Source organism: Phaethon aethereus, assembly GCF_964289735.1.
Source record: "Phaethon aethereus genome assembly, chromosome: 16".
In the NCBI taxonomy this organism is placed as follows: domain Eukaryota; kingdom Metazoa; phylum Chordata; class Aves; order Phaethontiformes; family Phaethontidae; genus Phaethon; species Phaethon aethereus.
The window spans coordinates 13,517,197-13,533,274 of record NC_138592.1 but is presented as its reverse complement, the minus strand read 5'-3'; the positions used below and the strand labels follow the sequence as shown (position 1 = coordinate 13,533,274).

Below are 16,078 nucleotides of genomic sequence, written 5' to 3'. Positions count from 1 at the left end.
TCAGTGGACACTGGGGTGCAGGATGCAGGAATCTTCTAACTGTATCTCCCTAGTACTGCGCCCAGCATTTTTTGCAGAGAGCTTATTCCTAGCTCTGTGCTTATGGTGTCCCAGGTACACCATCAAGCATGAGCTCTGCCAGCTGGAACATCACAACGGTGGAGGTAACATGTAGTCATCACATGATAAATACTTCCATCATCAGGCTGTACGTGTCAGCATTTGTTTTCAGATTGACACTTGTCGTCTTCCCTAATCTGGCAAAACTGAGCTCTTATTTTGGTTTTTTTTTAACCCATAAACACAGTCAAGTTACGAGGGATGTGCCAGTAGCGAGGGAAGAAAGAAGGAGAATCCATGAAGGAGCATATGATGAAGATTTATTGAATTTAGTGTTTCAAGTTTCACATGAAATAAGATGTTTCATAATGATTGCGGATGAAAATCTTAAATTGCCAAGGACTGTGTAATTCTTAACCAAAGCTAATAGAAATTGCTACAGCCTCTTATGAGCAGAGAGATTTGATCTAAGTTTATTTGGAATGTTGTGAAAATAAGAGCAGCAGTACGTATATATACATAGACTTTTAAAATGGAGTTGGTTTCTGTGCTATGACCTCATATGAATGTTTTAGTCCTGAGGCAAAATTCAGTTGAATGAATTACCAGTATTGAAAAGCAGGTTCTCAAATAGATCTGCTGGCAGACCTTTAAATACTGCCATATGGACTACATCGCTTTATTTTTAGTTTCAGTTTCTAGATTTTGAAGTTGTGCTTCAAACACGGGTAATTCTTACCTGCTTTCAGATAATTCCTCTCAACCCTTTGTCATCAGCTATACTGGCATTTCTTCTTGTGAGGGACCAAAATCCCCAACCCTAACTCTTCCAAACAGTCCTTAATGAATAGTCATGGAGACCTATATCATGAGTAACTGATTTTTGCGGAGATGGGCCATAAGTGCCGTGGAAGTTTCTAGACTTCCTTCAGCCTGTCTTGTGTTCTGCTGCAAGCCAGGACTGTAAAATCGGATTCTGTAAGATGGTTGAGTACCTGCAGCTTTGGTGAAACCAGTCAAAAATATTCATTTGCAAGAGCAGCTCTTTTAGCTATTTTGTGCATATTTTGTGCATAGCAGGTAAATAGTTGTAGGATTTTTGTAGAGCAGCACTTCCTACAACATATAGGAAGGGATATTATTGTGGCTGAAAGAGAAGGCCATAAAGATATTTAACACACTTTAAGTGAATTAAGTGAAAATACAAACCCAGGAGGCCTCCATTCCTAACTTGCTAAGTCAGTGTGCAGGATTGACATGGTTTTGTGTATTTCAATTTACCTATCACTAAAAGTTAGTTGCTTGTGGTTTGAGATCCTTGGCGAGAACTCGGTTTTGTGATGGGAAGAGAGGGATACGGAATTCGGAGTGCTTGGTCCGCTCGTTTGCATCAGTGTCACCAGGGTGATGCATGCACCTTTTCAGAGGAGTTACTCTGTAGTTACACCAGTGCAGATGTTGTCTAAGGGTTGTACAGAACTGCTAGCCCTGTCACGTTGCGCTGCAGTTGAATGCACGGTAAGACACGACGTGCAGCGTAAGACAGCAGCCCCTCCACGTCTGAAGGTCTGTGTTTCTTTCCAAACTGAAGCTGTGAAACACAGGCAGCAATTCATCCGGTTTAAAGGATGTTCTGCATTTAATGACAGACGCCTCCTTTGCAACAGTATTTTCAGCTGCAGCAACCCCTATCAAGGCTTTAGTATTTTCTCACCAGAAAAAGGAATGGAAATGTTTTCTCTGTGTGTGTTGGGTTTTTTTTGTTTTGTTTTGTTTTGTTTCTTCCTCCTGGGCTGGGGAATGGTTTCAGATTTACATTTAATCAAGAGTGATATCACACCAGAGAAGTATTTCTGGAAATATATAGATTCATGTATGTGTTACAAGCATTCGGTTTAATGTTATTTAGTAAGAAAAGGGCACTCAATGGCCAAAATGTTGTTTTCCTTTTCCCCTGAACTGTACTGAGGACACAACTGCAATGTAGGAAGCCCCTGCAACTTCCATTGTAATTTTATACCAATTTTAATTGTTTTGGTGGTTTTGGCCAGGAGTTTCTTTTCATGGGAAGGGTTCTGTCAAAGGTATTAAGCTAAATTTATACTTGGATTTTTTGAAAAAACAGAGTTTGTGCTGAATTTATTTCCACTGTCTGTGAGACATTTGAAAAGAAATAAAACATTTTATTTATGGGCATACTTCTGTATAATCACATATATATACAAATATCTCCATATATTTCTATGTGTGGTGGGATCTGCCTGCACAGGTCAGCTTGCTAAATCAGAATTTTAAGCAGAAACTGATTTTCTCATTAGATGCTGGAAAAACAGAATCATGAATCAGTGGTTATGCCAGTCTAATGAAAGCAAATTTAAAAAAAAAATAATTAAAATCCAGAAAGTACGTGAGATTTTATTTTAAACATGTCCGTGGTGATTGCAAGCCTAAACTTTGCAGAGGGCACTGTTTGCTGGCTGCGTACACCAGTATAGATTTATACTGTGTGGCTCTTACAGGCACCTGTCTCGTCTAAAGTTTGTGTGGCTGTCAGTAAATGTCCGCCACAAATAGCAATTAATTTCATCATGTAAAGTTTGGGGAGTGCAGCCCTGCGTCTTTCCAGGCCCTGTGTTTGTATATGCACAGATTCAGAGCATCTTTTGAGTTATAAACACGTTACCGCGCTTTGTCAGGTCAAGTAACGTTTGCTGTGTAAGTGGGAGGGTGCGGCTGGTCCTCGCTGGCCGCTTGGCCTTGGCGCCGATGCCCGCCTGCCCCTGCAATAGCCGCGCCGCGTCCGGGTGCCCGGGGCGGGCGCTCGAAGAGAACAGGCAGAGCTGTGTCTGCGCGTGCCCGGAAGTGGCGGCCTTGCCCTTGGGCGGCTATACGAAGCAGTAAGCTGGCTCCGTGCTCCGGCCAGCGAGTGTTTCTCGGCCCTGCTGAGGTCGCGGTCGGCACGAAGGGAGCGTGGGATGAGCTGCGGTTCTGAGCGGGACCGGGGGCCCGTCGGAGCAGCGGGAGGAGGCACCCCAGCTGTCCGGCTGCCGAGGGCTGCGCTGCTTGTAACCTCATTACTGTTGCGCTCCGTTTAAAGACCTTTCACAGCCGAGGTTTCACGGCCTACCTACCCGGTCGGTCTGAGAGATGGGCACTCTCTACTGCATATAGTTTTCCCAAAGTTTAAAATTAACTGTCCTTCTTATAGCTTAGCTCTGCTACTTTTTTTGCAGCCCTTGGAGAGAGGGAGAACAGCTTCCCTGTGGTGTCTTTTCATATGTTTGACGACCTATCAGCCCTATTTGATTTTCTTTTCTCTAGATTGAAGGTCCATATTTCCCTTAGCCTTTGCTTGTAGGTCATCTAGGTTTGCCTCGCTCGTCCTGCCGCTGTTTGTGTCCCTTTGGCAGGCATCTTCTTTGAAGTGCGGGATTGTGGCAGAGGCCTTACCAATCCTCGAGTCAGAGCAAAAGGATTACCCGCGGCTTGCAGACCACGGTGCCATGTGTAATCCCTCCCTTATTTTTACACCAGCATGAAACTGTTCTTTCAAACAGAGTTTGTTTGATGATACAGGTTTAGGGGACAGAGATCCTTTTTGGTAGAACTGCTATTTAACCAGTGCTCTCAGTTGGGTATTTGCACGGCTGATTGCCGCCTGCCTTAAATTTGTGCAGATTTCATCATCAATAATATGTGTACTCCTGGTAGGCTGCCGCGCACAAGTACCTAAAGGAAGCGTATTTTGTAGCTTCCTTAAACTGCTTATTGAAAATGAGGGCGATACACAATTCTTGTCTGCAGGAGGAAATTTTGTGTTTAACTTGTGTGATCTATACCTAATGTCTAAATTACCTGTGCATGCAAATCTACATTACAGTGTATATAATCCACCCTTGTGAAACATCTAATATTAAATCCGTCAACGTACATGTACGAGAGCTCTTCAGGAGCGGCACTTAAAGATTTAACATTCATGCATGTAAAATTGATATAAAAAGTTAGAGATGAGTTTGAAGCTGTGTTTAAAATATAATCCCTGAATTTTATCTAGACCTCTGCAAAACAGGAATCTCATCCTGCAGATACTTCTAACTGAAAATGGTGCTTGAACTTTCTGATTAATGCCGATGGCAGTAAATGCTTTGTACTTGATACTAAGTTTGTGTTCCTTGACTGTTAAACTGGATCTCCCTCAATTTTAATATAGTGCTTCAGCATTTTATGTCTATTCTCTGATAGGAGTAGAGGTTTCAAAAATAGCTGAATCAAATCTCCATCGTTCTTTTTTTCAAAATTTGCACTTAGTTTCTGCTCCCTGCCAATAGTTCTTCTCCTTGCTTTTAGTTGGGTTACCTTCAACTGCCTGGTTATACAGCTGGTTTCATTTTTTTTTTTTATTCTGCTTTGAACATCTTTCTGTCTCATCCCTCTTGTGTGTGTATAGTGCCTGTATACATCATCTCTTAATTTCCAAACCCTCTTGAACTGAAAAGGGCAACCCAGTAACCCCCATGCATGGACTCCTGTTTTCTTCTTGGCACATTTTCCTTACACTTAAACGTAAAAAGGCCATTAATATCACCTTATTCACATTTTGACATTTCAACCTCTTCACCCTGTGTTGATTGGATCAGACTCTTCTTCCAAATATCTGCCCGGTCCTTTATTTCTTCCCCTTTTCAACCGCATAATGCACGAGATGGGAAGTGTCTTCTCGGTGCCTGGTGCCACACTGCACGGGGTACGCGCTGGCCGCAGCCTGCAGTTGACGCGAGTGCACCGAGAGCGCTTTCATCTGGGTGTTGCAGTTGTTTTTCGGGGAGGCTGGTCACTAAGGAGAGCAGGAGCGTGTCACTGATGCAGCTTGTCAGTGATTCATAGAGATCTCTTGAAGTGCCTTATTTTTGGAAACAGCATTTCCAGATAAATGCTTTTCCAATTCCAAAGGCATTTTGACATGTTGGGAAATAAAGCTCTACCTAGCTGTGGGTTTAAATCACATCCCTAACATTCTAGAAAATGCTAGTCATTTGATTTTATAATCCTTTCTATGAATTATAATGATGGTAAGGACCAAATAGGCTTAGTCCTGCGCTGCCACTCTATCCAGACACATAATGAAGGCAGAAAAGGCACATTTAGAAACCGAGAGCCCCTTGATGTGTCTGGCAAGTTTAGGTCTGAAATCCTCAAAAGAGATCTGTCTTCCTTTTCCCTCTAAATTTAGATGAAGGAATTCTACGTTCTTGGAACAGAGAGGGAGAAAGGTGGAAACTGGTAACACGCTGTTGAAAGAAAATTGTAGCGTTTTCAGATGCAGAACAATTTTCTGGGTGGCTTCTCTCTGAACTTGTGTAAGCGTTAGCCGGTCCACCTGCGACCAGCCTAGTTTGTGTGTGCGAGTTAGATTGAGAACTTTAAACTCATGTCACCTTTTCTTTTTAGGCATTCAAGCCAGTGTTTTAGGGGCCTCTCTGTCTTCTACAGGACCAGGTAGAACTGCTTTGCATAGGGCTTTTGTAAGCAGGCCTTTGGGGACTGATGGGCTTGGGTTTGGGGTTATTTTTTTCCTGCCTAGCACGTGCAGGAATGTTATTGCTTATTCACTGAAAGAGAAAACGAGTTTGCCAATTCCAGCTCTTTGTAGCTTGATGGTATTTCTGAAAAGATACCAGGCGATGGGACTTAGAGAATAACTATTGCCACAAATAACGTAATCTGGATTTAATAAGGAAGTCACCCTTTTTGACTCACTGTTTTTAAACATCGGTAGTGGTTGTCTGTAATGGCTCACCCCAGCAGTCCAGAGTGCTTGTTATTAAGGACTTCTGCATTTTGAATTAGTGTTTCCCGCTGAGAAATTTTAATTCCTGTTGCTGGAGAATTCGTGTAGGCATGTATGATTAGCAAATCTAAAGGATTAAAATAACTGCATAGCAGGGTTAATACACTTCAAGACTATTGTTGTTACCTCAGGTACACAGCACAAAAAAAAGGGGGCTCCCACGGCCGTAGCTCATAGTTAATAAATCTGACAGTACTAAAGTTGCTGAACACTGGAAGCAAAGCTTTTAACATTATTAAAAGCCAGCTTTTTGCTTCATCACTCAAGGACAGTTCCCTTGTTTGCATCTGCATCTGCAGAAGTGGATACACCATGGAGATTTTGAGAGATCTAAATATGCACTCTCTAATTATGTACCCAATTTGAATAGCTACGGCTTTGAATTGAAACCACAAACTGTAAAAGGCTGAACCTCAACTGGTTGAGCAGATAAAACAGATGTATTTATTTAAAAGTTTGCAGCAAACACTGGACGTTTGTCCATAAATCTGTGCTTTCCTGGTCTGGATTATCAGCTTGCTTTAAAATAGCCATTTTCCACAGACACAGGCAAAGATTTAAGTTCTCTTTGCTCCTTCCTTGCAAATGAGTGTAACTGGCCAAGCTACCCATCTCGTGAAGGGCTGGGGCTCAGCTGTGTTCTTCAACTTGCTTGTAAATGCTACTCTGACATGTGCTGTGAATAAAAAAAGCCTGTTGAAATATGTTGCAAGGAATATCCTTTTAAGAATCTAATGAAGTTTAAAAGAGGGGTAGTACTTACCATAAGCATGTCATTTTAGTGATGAAAAACCTCTTTGCAAAACGATTTAGTTGTTAGGAATTTTTTTTTTTCTTTGAATTGGAGGGAAAAAAAAAACCCTAAAGCTCCTTCTTACAATAATCTGTTTTTCTCCCTTTTATTTTGTTTTATTTTCTACGGAAGTCGTGTAAGCAAAGTTCTTTGCTGGTGCTAGGAATTTGTGTGATATTTTTTCAGGGTGCGGGTTGTAGAATGTCACACATTCATTTTTAAACAGTTTTCTTCTCTGATATGAATGAGGCACAGGGCAGTCAAATGTCAATGGCAGCTTAGCAGCTCACTCTTCCTGCTTCTCTCCATTTTCTTATTATTAGCTGTGTTTGCAAAAGAGGAGCCTCTTACGTTCTCGGCTTTGTTAGTGTTTTCAGAACAGGCAGTGTTTCTGCTTTTGCCAGTGTTTTTGACGTCTCTTCAAAATAATAAAGGACCCATTTTCCTAGAACAGAGGCATATTTGGACATTTATAAAATAACTTCGACCTTTAATTTGCCCCACCCTTCACTGACTGTCGATCCTCAGTGCAGTTTGGGTGTGTGTCAAAGTCTAGCAGAGGCTGCTGTCCTCTTGGCTCTGCCTGGGGCCAGGGCAAAGCTCCTGCTCCAGCTCCCAGCTCGCCCAGCTGGGTCGCACTCTCCACCGGAGTGCTCGGCGAAACCCCCTGGTGTAGGTGCCCCGTGAGATGGATGCAGACGTCCCAGTTACCTCCTAGTGAGCAGTTCTGATCGCTGCCCTCACCCCTCTGCTCTTTCTGGAGTGGCTGACACCCGCTCCAGGGGCTCTACCTATGCCACCCTCTTCACGGATGACGTAGCACTCCTACTGCTGGGGTGATGCAGGTTTGTGCAAGATAAGTTACTGGGAGGGACGGCTAAGCTCAAAGACTGGTATCGCTTATATTTATTGTGCTCCTAAAAAGTTGTGGGGTTTCATCTCGTGCGGTTTGCCACATGCCCTGCATGTCTGACCAAGTGGGATAATCGTGCTTTTCAAAATATTTTCTCATTGTTTTGTTTTTAATGAGGGAAAACTGACCTTGATTTCTCCCCTCTTCAAAATACCCTAAAGGAAGCTAGCCAAGAAGCAGAAGGAGACTCAGACCAGCACGCAGAGGGAGATGGGTCCTGTGGCTACTTCCGACAAGACCTCTACCAAACTCAGTGCTGTTCACAATGAAGAAGCTTTTTCTTCCAGCTGCCAAGATGTTAATGGATTCAGTAAGTTTAACTTGCTTGAAATGGATATGTCCCCCTTGGAGAGCTCTAGGTTCCTAAAAGGACCTATTCCTATGGGTACAATATTGAGGAGCTAGGAATGGCAGTGATAGAGCTCATTGCAAAAGCTCCGTAGAAATCAGTTGTCTGAAAAGTCTCTGACACTGCCCATATTTTGTCTGATAGGTTTAGAGTGTTCCTTCTGACTCTAAATCTCCTAAGAGTAATTTATAATGTCTGTTCTAGTAACTACATTAGACAGTCAACAAGGCAAATGTTTATTTGTTGCTTAAAAATATTTTCTCCTTTGTGAGTTGAAGAGTCAAATCAAATCACTTAGCTGGCTTGTAGGATGAAGTAACATCTTCTGTGTGAAATGGTTATGAAGGCAGGCATGGTCTCCTGGTTAGAGAACTGGAATGGAAAGACAGCGTTTCTTCTTTTGTCTATGTCCTCCGTTTATTCTGTGCACGGGTTCAATGAAACAAATCTTAGTTAATACTTGTAAACCACTCAGACCTCTGTAGCTGGAAGAGTTTTGTGGGTAAAGCAGCACGAAGTCATACTGTAGCCTCGCTAGTTCCGGATTGAGTGCATGGTGGATTGCATGGTGGATTTGTAAACTGTTTCATACTAAATAAATTGTAACTTAGACACTACAGGAATGTCACTCCTTCTTTTGATGCTTAGCCTGCTCGTTTTGAACAGGGAGCAGTTCTGAAACACAAGTACATACTCAAACTCTTTTGGGTTAAGCTCTCTTCCCTTAAACATCTTCGCTGAAGTGTTTTTTCCCCTCATTACTAACACGGAAGTGCTTATGGTACAAAATGTGTTTTATCATTGAAACCTTTGTAATCTCGGATTGAGTGGGGCAGGCTGAGTGAATTCTTCTTTTCCCTTTAGCTGTAGGTCATGTCAAATTCCATCTGCATGTGTTGCTACTGCCACTCTGTGTAAGATACCTGTGAGATGGATAAATAGGTGTTTGGGACCGTCATGGCTGGCAGTGAGCACTTCTCTCTGATGTTGAATTGACTTGAGTCAAGATCTAATTTTCTCAGGGGCTGAGTAGCTGTATCTCCTAAAGAGAGAAAAGAGTTGTCAGTGGTTCGTACCTTTGAAAGACAGGATAGCAGAGGACAGCATTGTAACAGACATCCTAGAAACAGCAAAGGTAGCTTGTTCAAAATGTATGGGGAAAATTAAATTTTTATCACTTTCTTCAGAATTTGGATTTTTAAAAGTTTGTTGGGGTTTTTTTCCAACCAGAATATAAGAGGAGAGAGAAGCCTGTAATGTGACCTCATTTTTTTTTTTTTTTCCTTTGGTGTTTTGGAGACTAATTAAAACAGCTGAGTCATTTACTTGAAATGGCAACTATAGAAAATATGTTGCATCTAATTTTGTAAAAAAAGCATCCCTCCAGGTTTTCTATTTTTTCAGTCAGTCCTTTGCTTGTCTGATGTCACTGCAGATTTTATCGCTACCTCCCTCTATAACACAGCCTGAGTCAAGTCATGGGCCAATTCTTTTAATTTTTCCTTTTTATATCCATGAGAAAAGATTACGAGTAAGCCTTCGTGATTTCTTTGAATTTTTTACTGCCAAGTCCAGGATGCTGAGGTGTTGGAGGTAAGTTCTCTCTGTGCAGTAACGTGCACATGCTGATACTGGAATTATATGGGTATAAGACTTTCTTTTGGAAAAATTGCCTTAATAGAGTTTAACACTTGAGGGTTTCTATACAGGCCTACTGTAACTTTTGAATAACGTAATAGGATTACTTCTTAACCCTCCTGCTAGCTAGTAGAGTTTTACAGGGGGTTGTCCAGCCTAGCTTTTGAAATCATCTGTCTGTCTCAAGTAGCAGTCACATCCCTTCTTAAATTGTCCTTTTGCCTCCCAACAGAAAATAGCATTTGCCGATACCTCATGGCAGGTAGCCATCCTCTCCATCTTGACCCTCAGTTACGGGAGCCCGAGCTGGCTGGAGCAGTGACATGGAGATAGCCCTCTCCTTTTTGAAGAAAGTCCACTGAGAGAAGCTAAGCGTTTTCAATCGCGAGATCACCTTCCTAGCTCACAAAGGAAAAAATAGAGCAAGACAACTTGTTAAGTAGGAAACCTCACAATTATTGAATGATTTTGAAACAAGTTTCTCTCCCGATGGCAGTGTCCTTGCAGAACATGTGTCCTTCCTTCCAGTTTTTCCTTCCTGTCCCAATCATTTTAATGACTTTTCAGACAGAACAAATTCCATGAGTCCCTACAGAAGCTTTTGTCTTCCCGTAGTCTCTCCAGCTTGGCCACTGGTCTGCTTCTGCTGCAGGAGGACTTTTGCTGTTCTTGGGTGATCCCTGTCTGCCCTCCTGCTGTAGCCTCCCTGGTCTTGCTGCTGCCTACAGCACTGCTGCCCTGCGGGGAGCTCCGTCCCGGCAGGTCCAGCAACTGTAGAGGAAGCAGCAATGTCCCCCTCCTCACAGTGGGTGCTGCCTGGCGCTCTGCGTCATGAAGGGCACCAAAAACGAGCAGCTGCCTTTCAGCTTATCAGTCCCTCCTTTTCTGAGGGGACAAAGACCTGAGTGCTTTTACGGTCAACTCTGAAAAAATTATGCAGTGAAGTAACAGTGATTTTTTTCTCCACTAGGAGTTACCATCCTCCTGTCTCTGCTTTTGGTAAAAATACAGATTTCTTCATGTACTTTCTCCCAGTGCTTTCGGGAGAAATGCTTATATTTTCAACATAAACTTGTGCAGATGGTGTGATCCATAAAGTCATGCTGTTTGCGTGCCACGGAGTCCTTGGTCGAGGCCAGTGCAGTGCTCAGGAGCACACGGTCCTGTTGGACACTTGTAGTTTTGAATTTTATCGTTTAGCAGAGGTGTTCGTTATCAAATGTAATTACATTCTGGAAGATCTGTAGCCTCTGTGCTGGAACAGGGAGACCTCAGCTCTTGCTGAAAAGTGGAAGAGAAATGGGCATTTATCTTTCCTGGCCCAAAGCAAAACCCCTCATCCCTTGTTCTGTCTACTCTGTTAGTCGTTATTCAGGCAGAATTCTTACAGGTACATACAGGAATTTAAACTGAAGAGATTTTACAGACTTGGTGTCTGTCTCTGACACCATATGGAATTGGAATAGGCATTTGCTGAAAGATAGATTAGTCCGTGGCTATTCCAGCTTGTCTGGTTTTACCCACGGGTTATGTGGAGATGAAGCAGGCTCATCATAGTTGTTCATTTTCTCAAATTTCTTGCTTTTTAAAAAATAAAAATATATCTTAAATCCATTAGAGGTAGATGATGGTACTTGCAGTGCTTGAGTCTGCTCCTCAGTTTGCAGGAACATCTGTGAAGCAGCAGCATTTTCCTCCACAGCACGGCCATGTGTAGGCATTGACTTGGTGCGGGGCTATGGTGAAACGAGATGACGTATTGAAGACAAGGTGCACCTAGAATCATCCCCCAGCGTCTGTGCTCTGACCAGAAGGGTGTGCGAGGGGGTTGTTGTTGCACATAAATTGTGTGCAATTTGGCAGCCCATCCGTGTGATGGGAGAAGCAGTAGTATATTACCTTAGCAGTGATGCACTAATGGTATGTCCTGCGCGAGGAACTGCTCTTCTGGCTTTGCAATGCTAAAATGCCATGGATAGGGCTTGTCCAGAAGAACACCATGTCACCAGGAATAGCCAGCTTGCATCCTTGGGAGGTTTCTGGCAGGAACTCTTGGAGGCTTTAATCTCTTAAAATGCAGCCAGTTTTGCTAGAGACTGATTTATTAGGGTGTGCTTAACTTTTGTTACACCTGTCTGGGAGGAGACTGCTTTGCAGACAGCCTTCAGGTGTGAGACTGGTACAGATTAGGTAGGTTGCTTTACGTTACAGACAGAAGCCCAGTTTGAAGACAGCATTTTGGAAGCCGTAGGGAAGAGAGTTCTGCATTGGTGAGCACTGTTGTACAGTTACCAAGTTACTGTGCTTTTACTAGCGAGAACAAGGAGATAAAAGGAAGCTGTAGGTAAGGGGCACTTGGGGTGTTCAAGATAATTTTTAACCAAGAATCATCTAAATTCACACCTCTCTAGATCCTGCATGTGTTTGTGATGAATGAAATGCAAAGGTGTTTAGATTTGCTGTAAGTCACAACAGACAATTACATCAAGATCTAGTTCTTATTCCTACTCCATGGATAATTTTCATTCCCCTTTAGGATACCTGCTAATTGCAGTCCAGGGACCAGAAGGATCATGACCATGAGATGTTGTCTTTAGTGAAAAATTCTAAATTAATAGTAATAAACCCAATTTCATCAAAGGCATGAAAGGAAAAAATACCAAAATCCTTTCTACTGGTTTTCATGGTGGTTTGGGATTTTTGTGGTGTTTGCTAGTTCAGAAAATCTTACAAAAAGCAAGGGACAATAATTTGCAGAATAGGAAGGAGTCTCCACCATTCTATGTTTCTAGAGGGATCTGTGTGCCACTCCAGGGAGAATAAAGAGGTTGTTAAATGAAGTCTTAATCTCTACCCTGATGTGAAAACCTCTCCGAAGGGTTTCCTGTGCTTGCACATATCAGTGCATGTAAGAACCTCTGGTTAGGTAGCAGCACTGTGTACGGTATCTCTTGTTACACAAGCCACTCCGTGGCTGATTTTGAGAATGAGCTCTCCAAAGCTTTGGGAAACTTTTTTTTGGTGTGTTTTTTCCCTTTTTTCTTCCAAAGAAGTAACCTAGAATTTACCTCCCTGTCTCACACATATGGTTCATTTCATAAACCTTAGTTGGTAACATTTTTAATCAAACTCACTGAAGTGAGGTGTATATCTTCAGCTGCCAAAGTAATTTATTATAAGCAGTTCCTGGAAAGGCATTATGGCCTCCTGAGTTCTTTTATACTCCCAAATTTCAGAAAAATCAAGTCCCGCTCCAAGCCCTGACTGTTGACTTGCTCTGTAACCCTGGGCAAACAATTTACTCTCTTTAGACTTCAGGTTATACACCTGCAAAAATGGCCATGTTCCACATACAGTAAGGGGAGGGTCTGATTTAGGCTCACAAACACAGGGGAGAAAATGTGAGAGGCCCAAAATGAGAGATACTTTATGGCTTGAAGGCAGCTGGGTCAGAACTCCAGCAGACTAAGCTATCAGAAATTTGATTATTTTAATGTGCTTTCAAGTGGCGTAAGTCTGAAACCATGGCAGGAGAATGTAGAACGAGAGCAAGTTTATTTAGTGGATGATTATATACTACTTAGGAGGTAATTCTGCAGACTTTATGAAATTCCCTAGACTAGTGACTTCTTTGGTTCACTCCATAGAATAACTTTAAATTTTTAAGTGATGTTTGCTCTAGAGATTCAAAAATAGCTTCTGAAATTACTTTGACACATACTGAATTTTATCTACTTCTACTAGGTTATGGAATAGTTTTCCCTGCGTTATCTATTGTCATCTTTCTGATGTACTGAGATTTGTATTAGCTTGTTTCCAAACATTTTGAGGAGGAGATAAATAAATGCCTGTAACTCTAAAAGTAAATGCAGAATGATAACGAAAGTATATGCCTTCAGAAATGATGGATTACCATAGCAATGTACATGTATGCTATTGTAGGTATAAACTAGCCTCATGCATTTACTATCAGAAAAAAAATCTGCTGTGAAGATGTTGAGCCTTGCCACCTTTCCATAAATATTTGACTAATATGGAAATAATTTGTGGATTCTTGTCCAGAGAAAGCTGATGCTTTAATGGGAGAAAGCAGGGATGCTTGTCCTGCTGAAAGAACCCAGCTCGCAGGGAAAAGGATTATAGGATTTGCTACGACCAGTCCTGGGTTGAAGAACAAGTCCCTTGTCTTGTCTTGTTTTTACAAAAACAATTTGCTACCCTACCTGTGTATTCTTGTGGTACTAAGCTACGTTGTGTTTGAGCAGGCTTATTTTACTGTTAATACTGCATTTGATTCTCTGTAGTTTGTATTTTGGGGGTCATTTTTAAGGATCTTTTTCCTAGAGACAAAAACATAAGTTTTTTCCTTTGGTTAAAAAAAGTATATCTAGAGTATAGTCCTATATGTGTATCTTGTGTAGGAACACATTGATTTAGAATACCTATAATATTATATTTGGGGTTTGGAGTGCTTATATTAAAGAAAATCCATCATGATGACAATGTAATAAATGTAATATGCATGTCGAGATGAAAAATATAATTAATTTTGATAAGCCTTATATATCCCATATTACTGTGTTCTTTGGGGAACATTCTCCCTGTTCTCTTTCTCTCTCTTAATATATGTCTAAAGTCTTTTCCTTATGTCTTTCCTACCTAGCATCACCCTCTCCTTGTTCATTTTCTGTCCAAAGCAAAACCCTTCAGAGCAAATCTTTGTTGAATTCCTACTACTCAGGTACTAGTGCCAGACTTTTCTTTCATTTCTAAATTTTCTTTGCTTTTGTACGTTTCCCAATATGACCTATAGACTGAATCTTCGGAGTGTGAGATACAGCTAACCTTGTTTTCATTTTTTGTAACTTTTTTCCTATTGATCTTCTGTTGATTTCCATTGATCCGTGTCGTGTGGGTGAACGGAATTCCATCTCAAAGTATCATCAGACACTGTTCCATCGACCTCGCTGTTAGGTAAGAAGACAGGTATGGTGTACTGCACTTCATTGGAGAGCAAACGCACACGTTGCATCTTGAAAATAACTTGGAGAGCACTGTTAAGTGGCTGGGCTCCAAAACTGTACTTAATCCCGTGGTCATGTGTTGTGTTAATTGGAAAGTCTTTTGTTTTACTCATGGTTTATTATTGTTATTGATTATTTTTTTTTAAAAGGAAAGAACAGGTAGAAAATTAAGGTTTAGGAATTCTGTCAAGTATTTTTCATTACTCTTTGTGAATGAGATTTAATATTCTGAGCCAAATTCCCACGTGCTGCCTTGCCTTTGGCTTAGTTTTGACTCGCGTAGGTGGTTGTGCCTGTGCAGCTGGCATAGAATTGTAGAAGGGTTTGGGTCAGAAGGGACCTTCAAAGGCCATCTAGTCCAGCCCCCCTGCCGTGAGCAGGGACATCTTCAGCTGGATCAGGTTGCTCAGAACCCTGTCCAGCCTGAACTTGAACGTTTCCAGGGATGTGGGGCACCTACCACCTCTCTGGGAAACTCGTTCCAGTGTTTCACCACCTCATTGTGAAAAATTTCTTCCTTATATCTAGTGTAAATCTGCCCTCTTTTAGTTTAAAACCATTACCCCTTGTTCTGTGGGTGAGGCTCGGCTAGGTGTGCCTCAAGGCTTGCGGATATAAGTGAGGATTTTCATGCCCAAAGCAGGTGGGAGTTTACAGGTTTGGACTCAGTTGCAAGTATAAAGGTTATTTGGAGAAATCAGAGGCTGGGTTTGGGCAAGTGGCCCCACGACATTCTGTGTATGCCAAGAGCTAAATATTAAATTTCCAAGCGGTTTTGTATGGGTTTGAGAATAACAAAAAAGGCGGGTTCTGAGAGGTGGAGGCTGTTCTCTGACTGCTGGTAACTTTAGAGGGAGGTGTTAGTGTTCAGCATCTCTGAAAATTAGCTTTTCTTGTTCGGATGGTAAATAAAGCATCCAGTGTGCAGCTCTTAGCTTTTGGATTTTTAAAAATAGTATGTTTTTACAGTAAGTTAAGAGACAGCCAAATTGACAGAAACTGTTCACTGATAAAAGAAGTTATCCAGAAACTTACTGGAGGTATACCCTTGAAAGTGAGTAATAACAGCCTACAACTTCAGGCTCTCCCTGGGGGACGCTGTGCCTGCCTGTGGAATTTGAAGAAGGCAATCCTCCGCTATGAATCAGAAAGATGATGTGCGGTTGATCAGAATCTAACCAGTGGTATTTATCAGACCTGTCATTTTGGGTTATCTACAGTAAATGTTCTCTTCCAGACACAGTAATCTACCGTGGCTGCTTTAAACATTACTCTGAGCATGTTGGAGGCCCACAGTTAGACCGGGAAGAAATTACAACCGATCACTTAAGTGCCTTGGCTTACAGACTAACAGCCGGGGCACGGAGGCTTGGAGGGACTGCCACAATACACGTTTACCCTGCTATGGAGCAAAATGCTGACAGCAATGAATGAGCCCTCTTTTAATGAGGTG

The 16,078-nt window shown here is 41.9% G+C and overlaps 1 protein-coding gene across 3 annotated transcripts in view; it reads left to right on the top strand.

Annotated features, from left to right (window-relative positions):
* The window catches only part of PTPRT (protein tyrosine phosphatase receptor type T), a gene marked incomplete at its 3' end in the record, with an annotated part of 341,057 nt that overhangs the window by 279,111 nt on the left and 45,868 nt on the right, over nt 1–16,078 (top strand). For all 3 annotated transcript variants that reach the window (XM_082007343.1, XM_082007341.1, XM_082007342.1), the window contains one exon: nt 7,776–7,924. In XM_082007343.1, the coding sequence (XP_081863469.1) occupies nt 7,776–7,924 (149 nt within the window). The remainder of the gene's footprint in view (nt 1–7,775; nt 7,925–16,078) is intronic.